Source organism: Panulirus ornatus, chromosome 65 (genome assembly GCF_036320965.1).
Source record: "Panulirus ornatus isolate Po-2019 chromosome 65, ASM3632096v1, whole genome shotgun sequence".
NCBI lineage: Eukaryota > Metazoa > Arthropoda > Malacostraca > Decapoda > Palinuridae > Panulirus > Panulirus ornatus.
In genome coordinates, this window is record NC_092288.1 from 15502523 (window position 1) to 15516036 (window position 13514).

At 36.3% G+C, this 13514-nt stretch overlaps 1 protein-coding gene across 1 annotated transcript in view; it reads right to left on the bottom strand.

Moving 5' to 3' along the window:
* Nucleotides 1-5750: 5750 nt before the first annotated feature.
* The window catches only part of Nmnat (nicotinamide mononucleotide adenylyltransferase), a 217627-nt gene continuing 209863 nt past the window's right edge, over nucleotides 5751-13514 (bottom strand). The window contains exon 10 of the mRNA XM_071657919.1: nucleotides 5751-8920. Within this exon, the coding sequence (XP_071514020.1) occupies nucleotides 7630-8920 (1291 nt within the window). The 3' untranslated portion in view covers nucleotides 5751-7629. The remainder of the gene's footprint in view (nucleotides 8921-13514) is intronic.

Here is a 13514-nt window from a genome sequence, read left to right on the forward strand (position 1 = left end):
GCTCTGTTACACCAAGTTATGCAAGGCTTTCACTGCCTATCCCCTTGTCAAGAAAACACTTGCAGTGACTGTCTCAATATATGACCTACATGTCCTGTCTTCTACCTCATTCAACAGCCCTTCAAAATACTCACTCCATCTCCTTATCATCGCTTCTTTGCCAGTTACCACTTCCCCATCTGTTCCCTCACTGAAAATTCCCATTTCTTCTCTTGTACTCCTCACACTATTCATCTCCTAAACACATTTGCCAATACTCTCTCATCCCATTTCTCATCTGTCCCCTTTTTTTGCCCCTACACCTTTTGCTTGACCTGTAACTTCCTCTTATACATCTCTCAATCACTCATATTCATTTTAAATAATCTTGTGATGGAACACCTCATAGGGATCCACCACGATTTAAAGACATCTGTTTGTACAGATCTCTTGCTACAACAAATGCTAATGGTTAAAATGTTCTCTAGTATTAATGAAACAAGAAAAAACAGAAGAAATTTCTGAAGTGAAAGAAAGCACAGATGTTACTGCAGCAAGACAACTTTACCAAAAATTAATGCAGTCCTACTAAAAAAACATTTACTGTTCTTTTAAAGTTTCAAGCATTGCTGAGACAGTAACCTAATCATATGATGCCTATTTCTAGGGAAAACCCTTCTCCATGTGACTAAACCTATGAAAATCCAATTAATTCTGATTATTGTTACTTTGGAGAATTTTTAAACCTTCTCAACCTTTATCACTATGCATATCAAACTGTCCTGCAATTGCAGCAAAGAAAAAAAAGGTTTAGCGGCAGCAGGTGAGTAATCAGCTTGTCTCTTACTTAGGACAGTGTTAGTTTAATCTATGTTCAAAAACAAATCAAAAATAGAAAAGAAAAATGACAGTTTACAACTCTTCTGATAGTAATGCATTTGGTAGGGAAGAACATACTCAGCTCAAGAATGTACATCATAATTACATCTCTGGCACAAACAGCAGCATATATACTTAGAAGGGGACTTAGACAAACTCCAAAGTTGGTCTAACAAAAGACTGATGAAATTCAACTCAAGGAAATGAAGAGTAATGAGGATGAGATATGGTGAAAGAAAGCCTTACTACTAACACGTACTGTCTAGCAGGAAATAAGTTTCAGGAATCTGTGCATGAGAGAAATGAGAGTTGATAGTAAACTTAAACTGCAGTTAATGCTTCAAAGTTCTTAGAGAACTGTGAAAGAGACATTCTGTCTTCCAGTAAATATCAAAATCTCATTCCAATAAAGTGATAGGGAAACTTTCAGCAAACCACTGACAGCATATGAAGCTGAAACTAAACTCTACTTTTCATGTTTGGTCACTGTAAATAAAGAGGCACAAAGAACTATAGGAAAAGGTCTTGGTGAGGTCAAAGATGATACCACAATCAAGACAACAAGTTATGGTGAGAGGTAAGAGGCCATTGATTTACCAAATTGGATAAGAGAGGAGTAAAGGGTGACAATCACAATTTTCATGTTTCTATATCAGTTTGATGATGATGACAGTGAACAGGTTTTTAAGAGACAAACACAAAGAAACCAGAATACATAGCAAGAAACTCATCGGAAAAGATGTACTGTAACTATGTCCCATTAAATGAACACAGTAGTGGATGAACAGGATAAGCTTTTCCATTGTCAATGAAATGGATGAATGGAATTAGCTAAGTGATGAAATTATAAATGCTGACTGTATACAAGAGTACAAAAAGTTGTATAAAAACAGAATGTTCAAGAGATGGAGCCCCTTGAGTGCAAAACCCTCTCAACACTGCACAAATACATAATGCAGTAACAGAACACAGAAAGATTTCCACACCTGTCTTGCTAATGGTTTCTAAAATCACTTGATCTACTCACAGATGAAAGTCTTCACTGAAATTAAGCTTTAAATGAAATATAAACAAACCTACAGAGATACATAATAGGGAGAGAAGAAAACAATATCTCAAAAGGGGCAGATCACAGCAGTCAGAAATGGCAACCACTTATGGTTACTTCTGACTTAAGTTATCAAGCCAGCAAGTACTCAGGACAGCCCATAAACTTCAAGGCAAGATGGGATTCAGTGGAATATTCATCAAACGTAATAAATCAAATGAACAAAAAGGAGAAAATCAAAGAATACAGAGGACAAAAAATGAAAACAACACATATGATAAGAGGATGGAGCACCTCCCTATCAGTGCAGAGACAGCTGCAGTGTTAGGAGATGGTGATGTTAAACTGACAGTAATGTATTCAGATGCTGATGGATTAACAGTGAATAATAAAGAGCTGGTATTCAAAGACTGCATTGAGTATAAAACAAATGACATGTTAGAGTTGTGGAAACTATGCTTACCAAAGAGATAAGATCTCACCTTTTCTGCCCTTATGGGTACATATTAGCAAGAAAGGAAAGAGAAGGCAGGGGAAGGGGGTTGCATGAGCCCTCTTAATAAAAAAATATACAAAAATTTCAAGAAATAGAGGAAGATGGCCCATTCAGACAATACTTAATGGAAAGAGTAATTGTAAGGGAGAAGTGCATAGTAGTATCAATATCAAATAATCTTCCAAAGACATGCAACAATCCTCCTAAAAATATACAATGATAACAATAAGGGAATAATCAGGATGGTACAGTGAAACACTCACTTCACTGAAATGGTGAATTCAGTGTATAAAGGAAAATCTCCTATACCAACATGTCAGACAGCATATCAGGATATGAAGTTCAAAGATGTTTTCACAGTGGAAAACACTATAGCCCCAACACCAGGGAAATGGAATGAGGAGGAGGTTTTGGTAATCACTGAGAATACTAAAAGAACTTGGCCCATACATTGCTCATGGTCCTCATGAAATTTCACCATATGATGTGAAAATGTGTACAAACATGCTAGATATACCACTGAAATGAATAGAATTATGTTCAAGATGTCCCTAGAGAGAGGCAAAGTGCCTAGAAATGGAAAAGGGCAAACATCATACCTATATATAGGAAAAGAGATCAGGAACAGGCGCTAACCTACAGACCAATCTTACTGATGAATAAGGGGCATAACATTCTTGAATAGATTATTAGAAAGAAAATGGATGACTTTCTATGGAGGAAAAATTACCTAAGTGAGAGAGAGCAAGGTTTTAGGGAAATAGGGTCATGTGAAGCAAACCTCTAAAAGTTCTAAGAGAGAGTGAGCTTAGTACTAATAAAAGGGAGGACAGGTGGACTGTTTGTATCTGGACTGCCAAAAGGCATTTGAAATTACAAAGCATGACATGATTTAACAAGAAGATGAATCAACAGGCTGGAATAAGAAGGAAACTCCTTTATCAGACGAGATTATCTCGGAAAAAGAGCACAGAGGACATAAACTTGGAAGAGCCTTTTCCAAGTTGGTTGAGGTGATCAGTGGAGTACCACAGGGTTCACTTCTATGACCATGACTCTCCTTAATCTAAGTAAATGACTTGCCTGAAGGTATGGACTCCTACCTGAATGAATTTGCAGATGATGCAATGGTTATGAGGGAAGTGAAAAGCAAGGAGGATTGCATCTATTTACAAAGGGACTTAAATAAACTCCAAAGTCTGATACATGGTTGATGAAATTCAATCTGAGTAAATTTGAAGTAACAAGGATGTTACAGAGTGAAAGGCCTCAATATGATAATCATCTTGCAGGAAGTAAGCTTAAGAATTCTGAGTGAGAGAAGGAACTGGGACTCAACATCATCCCTAACCTGTCACCAAAGTCACCCATCAAGAGAAAAGTTAAGGAGAAAATATCTCGGTTGGCAAATATCAGATTGGCTTTAAAGTATATGGATAAAGAAGTATTTAGCAAGCTGCTCATAACCTACATACAGCCAAAACTATGATATGCTTCTCATGTTTGGTCATCACACCAAAAGAAGCACAAAGAGCTAAAAGAGAAGGTCCACAGGAGGGCAATACAACTACTACCTTGATTAAGATAGCTAAATGAGGGAAAGCCTGCTGAAAAGTAAGAGGATAACCTGATCCGAACCTTTAAGTTGTTAAAAGATCAAAAACATAGACAGTGAACAGTTCTTCAGGGGAAGTATGATCATAGCAATCAGGGGACATAACATGAATAAAGAAAGAAACCTGTAAAAATGGATGTAAAGAAATACTTTATTGTGTAAGAGTGGTAGATGAATGGAACAGAACGACTGAGGAAATGGTCAATGTTAACACCATACATGAATTTCAGAGGCCACATGACAGTAGAGAATGTTCAAGAGATGGGCTCCCAGAAGTATAAAACTCCCTCCCCCTAGAATAAAAATGGTTAATTACATAGGGAATTACAAAAGAGAAGAGTCTGGAAATCTGACACCAATGCCACACCCTGCCACAAATTTTTATATGGTCAACAAAAAAGGTTCTGAAAAAGAATTATCAAATATTAGTAAGACAGAAAATCTCATCATTCTATTGCCAGAAACATCCTTCTTTGGGGCAGGCAGTACCAACAGACATTTCAAAAAAGAAGAATTTTTTTTTTTTGATTTTTAAGTGGTGGTTGCAGGATAGGGTGTTCTCAAATGATGACTGACTACTAGATTCTAGTGTGCGGTGAGATTATCATTTTTTTTTTTTTTTTTAGCTCCTTTGTCATTCGATGTTCTATGCCCTGCTCAAGGAACATAAACTGGGAAATGATCATGCAAATCTATATATGGCAGATGGAAATTATTAAATATATTGAAAATTAAGAAAAAGCTCTAACTGTATGGTACCATACAAGACTTATAACTCTACAGTAAACTACAGTTAAATGGGTTTCCCTTCCAGTCTCAATTTGAAGCTTAAAAAGAAGACCCATACACTAACATCCAGGTACATCCTTGAGCTGTCCACACCACTGGTTTATCGACACAGTATTTCTAACAGCATCGTTTTAAATCAATCTGCACTATAATGTAACCAACAATACGCCACATCCTTTGTCTTCCAATTCTACAAGAGGAGTTCAAAGGCAGCCATGGTGAGAGTAACTGGTACCACTTCCTATCATTTTCTAAAATACCTGAGGGTGAACATGAAAATACTATCATTACTACTGTACTGTATTCAACTGTATGACTTGATGCATCTTTAATTGCCTTTCTTTATTGTGTTTGATCTTAGAGGGATTTCTATACAAGACAGAATTTTGTATTGATAGAGAATAGAATAGAATCTTTTTATTTTGACCCCAAAGATGAATTCACCAGTATATTCAAATTCACTTAAAGGTTATATCAATTACTTTGATGAATTACAAAGCTAATCATACATACATAATAGGGCCCTCTTTTCAAATGCATGAGGGTAGCTAATGCACGATGCTCTATTCATATTGCTTAAGAGAAAAGCACAAGTTTTCCCTAAAATGTCAAAAGTACCCACTCTTTCACCTACGACTACTGAAATAGATTGTCACCAACAGCAAAAACTTAGCAGTTTCCAAATAAAACTTTCATTGGGGATGGAACTGTAAGGAAAGTATGAACCAAAAGATAACGGAGACTCTGGCATTTCAACGGAAAAACTGTTTATGCATCAAAATGTCAATATGATGCAACTTTTAATTATGAAACTGATATAAAAACAATGATACTGCACAAGTCTGCGCAAGAGGAAAGGATGTATAAGGGAACTTTCACAAGTCATCCGCACATGAAAGTTATCAAGCCTTATCATTTAAAACACATTTCTATAAAAAAATTACATAGATTACTAACCTGAAGCTGCAATTGCCACATACAATTTAGATTAAAATAATGAAGAGTCTGATAGGTCAATCATTGTTACCATGGAAAACTGATTGCTTCAGACTGAGGGATGAAATGTGGAAGACTAATAGTTGTATATCAAAGACTGAGATATGGGAAGCTATAACTGTAGACTGAGAATTAAGAAATGGAATACTGATCATCACAGACAGCTGAGCATGACATGGAAGACTGATTTTTGTAAATTGATAGCCGAGACATGATGTACTTGAAAACTGCAAACTTATATGTGAACAACTAAATGCTGTGCGAAGGAACTGAACAACTTATAATTGTACACTGGTGACTAAAAACTGGAAGACATCTTATGTTGATTAACAAGTAAGTATTACAGATGTGATACTGATTACCTGAGGTGAGGGTGTTTTTATTTTCTTAAGAACAGACTGGGAGGCATATCCAAACAGCAAAAATGGAGGCTGGTACACAATACAGATAATAAACATAAGACTACATTAATGTGGAATTGGTGATAAAAAACTATGGTGATACTTGCAACAGACATCATTGATGGCTGATACATCGAATTGAAGAATGAATCTATTTTCAAACCAGATAATAGAGATGGGAAATGACTCATTAATGAATTATAAACCAAGTTATTTATTTGAAGATTTGTGAGCAATTAGTTTAGGCAGAGGATGTCATGAAAGTAGGTACTAAAGCTTCTTCCGAATACAGTATTAGGTCAGGAGCTTTTGAACAAAGATCTTTATCATGGATGAAAGCTTTAGTCATGATCAATGAAGTAAGATACAACAACCACACTTAGTATTAAGTTTTACAATTTCATTTGAGCTCTCAATTCATGTTTTAATTATATGTATAACAAGGGACAGCTAAAGTCATAGGAGTAAATGAAATAACAAGTTGATGTCTGAGAGTAAAGAGGAAATCAGTACATCTTCGTTGAGGGGATAATTTAGTTAAAACTCAATCTCTGCCTTTGAAGATAACTCATGAAAATCATGAAGACAATTTCTTATAAGCCAGTCCTTAAATTAGTCTGGAAAACAGTCAGTGCAATTAAGCTGCAAATCTAAAATACAATAAAATCAGAAAATAAATGTGCAAGGTGCTTAATGATAATAACAATAATAAAAATTCAAAAGGCAGAGAAAGGAAATTCTCTAAAAAGAACAGTAATCTAGAGTGCCATAATCATATCCATATTCTAACAAAATACTAAACAACCTTTGGTGCCACATTTGACAGTAACAGCACATCAGTTTAACTAGCCACAATAACATAATATAATATATGCTGAATTCTGTATGATACAGACAGCATGCAACTCATAAACATCCCAGAAGAGGGACACTTAATTTTCACAAAGAATTTGAACAAGTACATAAGTCTGATCCCAGAAAAAAAAAATCATGTCTTTTTCCTTTTCTTATAATCATCTACCAAGGAAATGCACTGTGTTTACCTACATCATTACTGTAATACTGCATGACATGCCTAACCATGAAGTTTATATATTTTTAATTCAATAAGTACTTATAAATCACAATACTTTTACAGCTTACACAACAGCAAACCATATGAGCATAAATATGTTAGCATATGAAACTTTGAAATAATCAAGGTCTTGGGATACCAGTTTTGAATAATTGGTGGTGCTCAACTAATAATCAGTAACTAAAAGCTCCAGTAACAGGACACCTAAAAATTTTGCTTTCAACTTGTTCTTAAGTCTTGTACAACACTGACATGCTCAACAGAAGCTAAGAGATGGGTTACCCAGAAGTAGTATCCTAAAACATAGAGAGTGATCACTAAAAGACAAGCAAATATAATCAAACCTGAAAGTCAAAACTTCATTTCATACTCATTTTCATTTAATAATAAGCCATCAGCATCAGGAATTTCAGGGGGTGTGAAACTTTCTGAGGATTTCATTTTTGTTAAATATTTAGAATCGCCTGATATAATGAGATTGATTTCCTCTTCATGGGTCAGTGTTCTACGAAGATTTCCTAATTCTATATCTTTCAAGTCACAAGTATTGTCTCGAGCAAACTGTGCATACTGACGTTCTAATCTCCAATGATTTTGACTATGTACAGGACTTGGAGATCTGTCTCGGGACTGTTGAAGGGGAAGTGAGGATACCTTGTGAATGGACGAAAGATGCTTATTATGCTTAGGAGTAGAAGGTCGTTCTAGTGATCTAGATGTAAACAAATGTTCACCATGTTTGTGACTTCGAGATCTTTCCCAGGAAGATGGTAATTCTGTTTTCTTTGGCACATAAGTTAGACACATTTCTGTGTGACTTGGTGAGACATGTGTTTTTTTTGAAAGGAGTTCATATATGTTTGAGCTTCCATGAGACAATAAACTAGCATCTCTCTGTGCCAGAGAAATGTCATCCCTTGCAGACTGAGCCAACTCAAAGGTTTTCTCTGGTTTTAAAGCTCCACTAGACTTAGACCTGCTATGAGAAGTGAACACTTTCTTAGGTATGGGTATGGGATCACTTTTAGCTGGACCTTCCCTAGGTGAAGCAGAGAAAGACTTAATAAGTGTAGGTTTACTTGAACATGGTGAGGTTCCTCGTGACTGAGGAGCTGATGCCACAGGCATTTTATCTTGCAAATAGTCAACAGTCAAAGCTGAAGACAATTCTAGTTCATCTAAACTATGGGAGGAATTCCTATGTGGCAAATCAGACATTTTCTTTTTCTCTTGAGAAGGAAAACACTCATTAAAAAATTTATTGGGGGTTGTTCTCGCCTTCTCAAAAGGGTCCGCTGGCCTACTGTCAATAGCCTCTCCCTTGGCTATGTTTCTCTCCAAGGCCTCAGGACCTACCTCCTTGTGGGGCTTCTGCAGTACCGGCATGGCCACCCCAGGGTAACTCTTTACAGGTGCTGAGTGAGTAGGAACAACTGGATGATCATCTACCGAGTCACCAGGAGATGTGTCATCCATATCACTAAAGATGCTACTCTTCCTTATGGGGTGCTGACGGCTCGCAAGTAATGCACTACGGGAGCGACCATGCCCCTGATGAAGTGTAAAGCTTGGAGGTGGGAGGAGCACATCAGTGTCCAGGTTAGGGGAAGGGGTTAGCATAAACGGGGTATAGAAATACTTACTGCTGAAGAGTCCCAGAAGAAAGCATGCACAAAAGAGAACACCGGTGAATACATGTGATCCATCCCAAAATTGCAATTACAAAATGACATGTCATACATAAAAGAAAATTTGTTACAAACAATGTTGTCAAAATAAAGCAATACACAAAAATATGTCACATTCATACACTATATGGCATTATGACTATAGTTAATGTAAAATACATATCAAGAAAATAACACAAAAGTAATTAATAAGATGGTCTTCAAACTGTACATGTTTAACATTACATTTAAAGAGTAAGCATCCACTACATATAATGAAGGCCAATCTTGCTGGCTGATGACTTACAAAGTTATCATAACTTTTTCTTCTTTCTTTCATACTATTCGCAATTTCCCGCATCAGCGAGGTAGTGTTATGAACAGAGGACTGGGCCATTGAGGGAATATCCTCACCTGGCCCCCTTCTCTGTTCCTTCTTTTGGAAAATTGAAAAAAAAAAACGAGAGGGGAGGATTTCCAGCCATCCGCTCCCTCCCCTTTTAGTCGCCTTCTACGACACGCAGGGAATACGTGGGAAGTATTCTTTCTCCCCTATCCCCAGGGATAATTTAACCATATAATGAATATAATGAATCATAACTATATATGTTTAATTATGACAATTTCAAAGACTTCTCAAGAACTTCCATGGTCATCTGTATTGAAAGAGCCATTGCAAAGTTTTCTAAGCTGTGAATACCATTGGCATCAAGTAAAAGACATATCACTCAGAAGATAGGCTTCCTCATTCATTTTAACACTTACCAAAGTAATGATACGAAAATACATTTGGTGCATGGATGATTACCCTGCAAACAATTACCCACTTGTAGAGAATACAACTGCATGGGGTATGATATGAAGTATCAAAATGAAACCAACTAGCTGGGGAATTTAACCATATAATGAAATTCTTTGCCACAAATAAATACAGTATATCATTTAGTACCAACATCATCTTCATGAACATGAGAAACCCATGGGAAAAAAAAGTCAGACCAGTCAGGAGGATCCAGTACCATCTTTTGAATAAGAGAGTTGTAGCCCATGGCTTGCTGCTGCTTCCCACATTCTCTGCATGGACACAAACCACAGGAGGACTGACTTTTGTGATACTTACTTTCTTCAAACACCAAAACTGTGGAATTCTCTTCCAGCTTTTGATTTTTCCTATTTCTTTAACTTCTTCACCTTCAAGTGAGGTGTACACATAACTAAAGAGCTTAGATTAATCTCCTCTACATTCTTTTTTCCCGTACTCTTTAGTTTTTGTTTCATCTGAGATGATCATGAATGAAGCAAGTTTTTGCTTATGCCATGCTGGCTAATCAGTAACAGATAAAAAGCTTCAACAAGACCACAGTATAAAGTTGGGTAGGGAGTAGGTACCATGTGGGACCCTGAATGGCGTATCTTTAAGAGATGCTATTTCACTGTGGCTGCATGAGGTATAAAGAGAGCATTGGATGTGAACCAGAAGAGAAATCAAAACCATCATACTGATGAAAATGCAAAGTATTTTATGGTGATATTTCTAGTAGCCATTCCATAACAATCATTAACAGGAAGGAGGAGAACATCTGGGATTAAGTGAATTAATTTTGCAGAACAAAACTTTACACAGTAATGTAACATAGTAAATAAGGCAATTCTTTATTGCTTATAAGCAACAGAGGTAACTCTCAAAACCTGCTTGACCTTATTCAAAATCTTATTCGATTAAATCCTATTATTCATAGTACGTGAACTGGCTGTGAAAAGACAGAAGTTTCACTGAGTGAAAAGTGTTGAAGTTTTATGTGTGTGAAGGTTGTGATCAATTTTATGCTCAAAACTCAGTGGATTTAGTATGAACACAAACCAAGCTAAGCTGAAAACCAAATAAAACAAAAATGGAATGAGAAATGGTAAACTTGCTATCATAACCATAAGGATGAAACATCAGTTAGAAAGCGACTGGATAGAGATTTTGAGGGTTTTCCTTATAAGGGAGAAATATCAAAGAATAACCAAAGTATAAATTATGGTTAGGAAATCATTATGAATAATAAGAAACACTATAAAAAGTTATAACAAATGCCAAGGCTGAGTAAATGTTCTTTACATGAAATACCAACAAAGCCTTCATTTCAGTAATTTAATCAGTGACAAAAAGTAAATACCAAACAGAACAAGAATCTAGGTAAATGAAACTTTCAACTGAATCAAATCTACCACATACTCAGCTTTCCCCCATGGCTAGTGCCTAGGTATGACATTTTATCTTCACTTTCAAAGAGCACTATATGTGATGCCTAAATACTGAATGTAAGTTTATACTTTATATATATACACTAAATGGTGATAACAGACTCCACCTGGAAATGGTTAAACTATGAGTAGAATCTAACAATATCATGAGATGATTATATTACTTCCATGTGTTTGATTAAATTCTTTTGGGATTGCAGGTTTCAATGATGGGTAATAGATTAAGTTTAAGTGAACAGAAGAAAGTAGTATCACTGATGGAAGTCTTCAGATATCCAACTGTTGTCCAACAAAGTTTTCTAACATAGATCAGCCATTAAAGATTACAGTTATCAGACTGTATGCCTTGATGGCAGATTTTTGTGAAAGAATTCTTCAAACTTACTCTTGACAGCTACAATAAATTTGAAGACTTCCATTAATGATACTACTCTCCTCTGTTCATCTAAATTCAACCCATCACCCACCAATCAAATCTGCAATTACAGGAGAATTCAATAATCAAGAAAGAAGTAATGTAATTATATCAAAATACTCTTGGGTACTACATTTAGTTTTATAATTCCATATTCAGGAATACCCCATAAGACTGGTAACATCTCTCTGAACCACCTTACATATAAAATGATAAGAATCCTCTCACATCATGTATGAAACACACACCACATTCGCTCCCCATACCATAAAAAGCAACAAAAGGCCATAAACAAACTAATCTTTCTTTTTCAAGCACCCTCTTCACACAACAAAAGAAGTCCCCCAGTATCCTCTATAAGTAGTTCAACTATTTCATCCCAAACCAAACCTCAACTACATCTGTAATCCATCCTTTAAAAAGCATATATGGCAAAACTACAAACCAAATAAAACAGGGCACTCAAAACAATCACTGGCTGCTTAGCAATGAAAACACCCAGCTATTGCAATACAACACAAAAAATCTTCCTACTTGAATGAAACATGCCTAGTCCGAATCTAGCATCAAATTCTTTGCAATAGCACATGATCCCTCCCATCTAAAACACTTCATAAACAACCATCATGTGCACTGGACATGACAGCAAGAAAATTGATATGAGCAAATACGACTAATCTTTTTCTGTTCCTGATGCTCCCTTGTAAAATGGAAAATGAGAGACAAGTATGAAATGTACATCTATCTATCTATCTGTCTATCTATCTATCTATCTATCATCATATATATATAAATTTTGAATTTCCAAAAGATGGAACAGAGAAGGGGGCAGAGTGAGGATATTTCCTCACAGGCTCAGTCCTCTGCTCTTAAAGCTACCTCGCTAGAGCGGGAAATGGCGAATAGTATGAAAAAAAAAAAAAAAAAAAAATATATATATATATATATATATATATATATATATATATATATATATATATATATATGTTGTTTTAGTGGTTAGTGTGTTAGTGTTTAGTGTGTTAATGGTTTTGATGCACGAGACCGGGTTATAGTGTTGGGTGATTTGAATGCAAAGGTGAGTAATGTGGCAGTTGAGGGAATAATTGGTATACATGGGGTGTTCAGTGTTGTAAATGGAAATGGTGAAGAGCTTGTAGATTTATGTGCTGAAAAAGGACTGATGATTGGGAATACCTGGTTTAAAAAGCGAGATATACTTAAGTATACTTGTGTAAGTAGGAGAGATGGCCAGAGAGCGTTATTGGATTACGTGTTAATTGACAGGCGCACGAAAGAGAGACTTTTGGATGTTAATGTGCTGAGAGGTGCAACTGGAGGGATGTCTGATCATTATCTTGTGGAGGCTAAGGTGAAGATTTGTATGGGTTTTCAGAAAAGAAGAGTGAATGTTGGGGTGAAGAGGGTGGTGAGAGTAAGTGAGCTTGGGAAGGAGACTTGTGTGAGGAAGTACCAGGAGAGACTGAGTACAGAATGGAAAAAGGTGAGAACAATGGAAGTAAGGGGAGTGGGGGAGGAATGGGATGTATTTAGGGAATCAGTGATGGATTGCGCAAAAGATGCTTGCGGTATGAGAAGAGTGGGAGGTGGGTTGATTAGAAAGGGTAGTGAGTGGTGGGATGAAGAAGTAAGAGTATTAGTGAAAGAGAAGAGAGAGGCTTTTGGACGATTTTTGCAGGGAAAAAATGCAATTGAGTGGGAGACGTATAAAAGAAAGAGACAGGAGGTCAAGAGAAAGGTGCAAGAGGTGAAAAAAAGGGCAAATGAGAGTTGGGGTGAGAGAGTATCATTAAATTTTAGGGAGAATAAAAAGATGTTCTGGAAGGAGGTAAACAAAGTGCGTAAGACAAGGGAGCAAATGGGAACTTCAGTGAAGGGCGCAA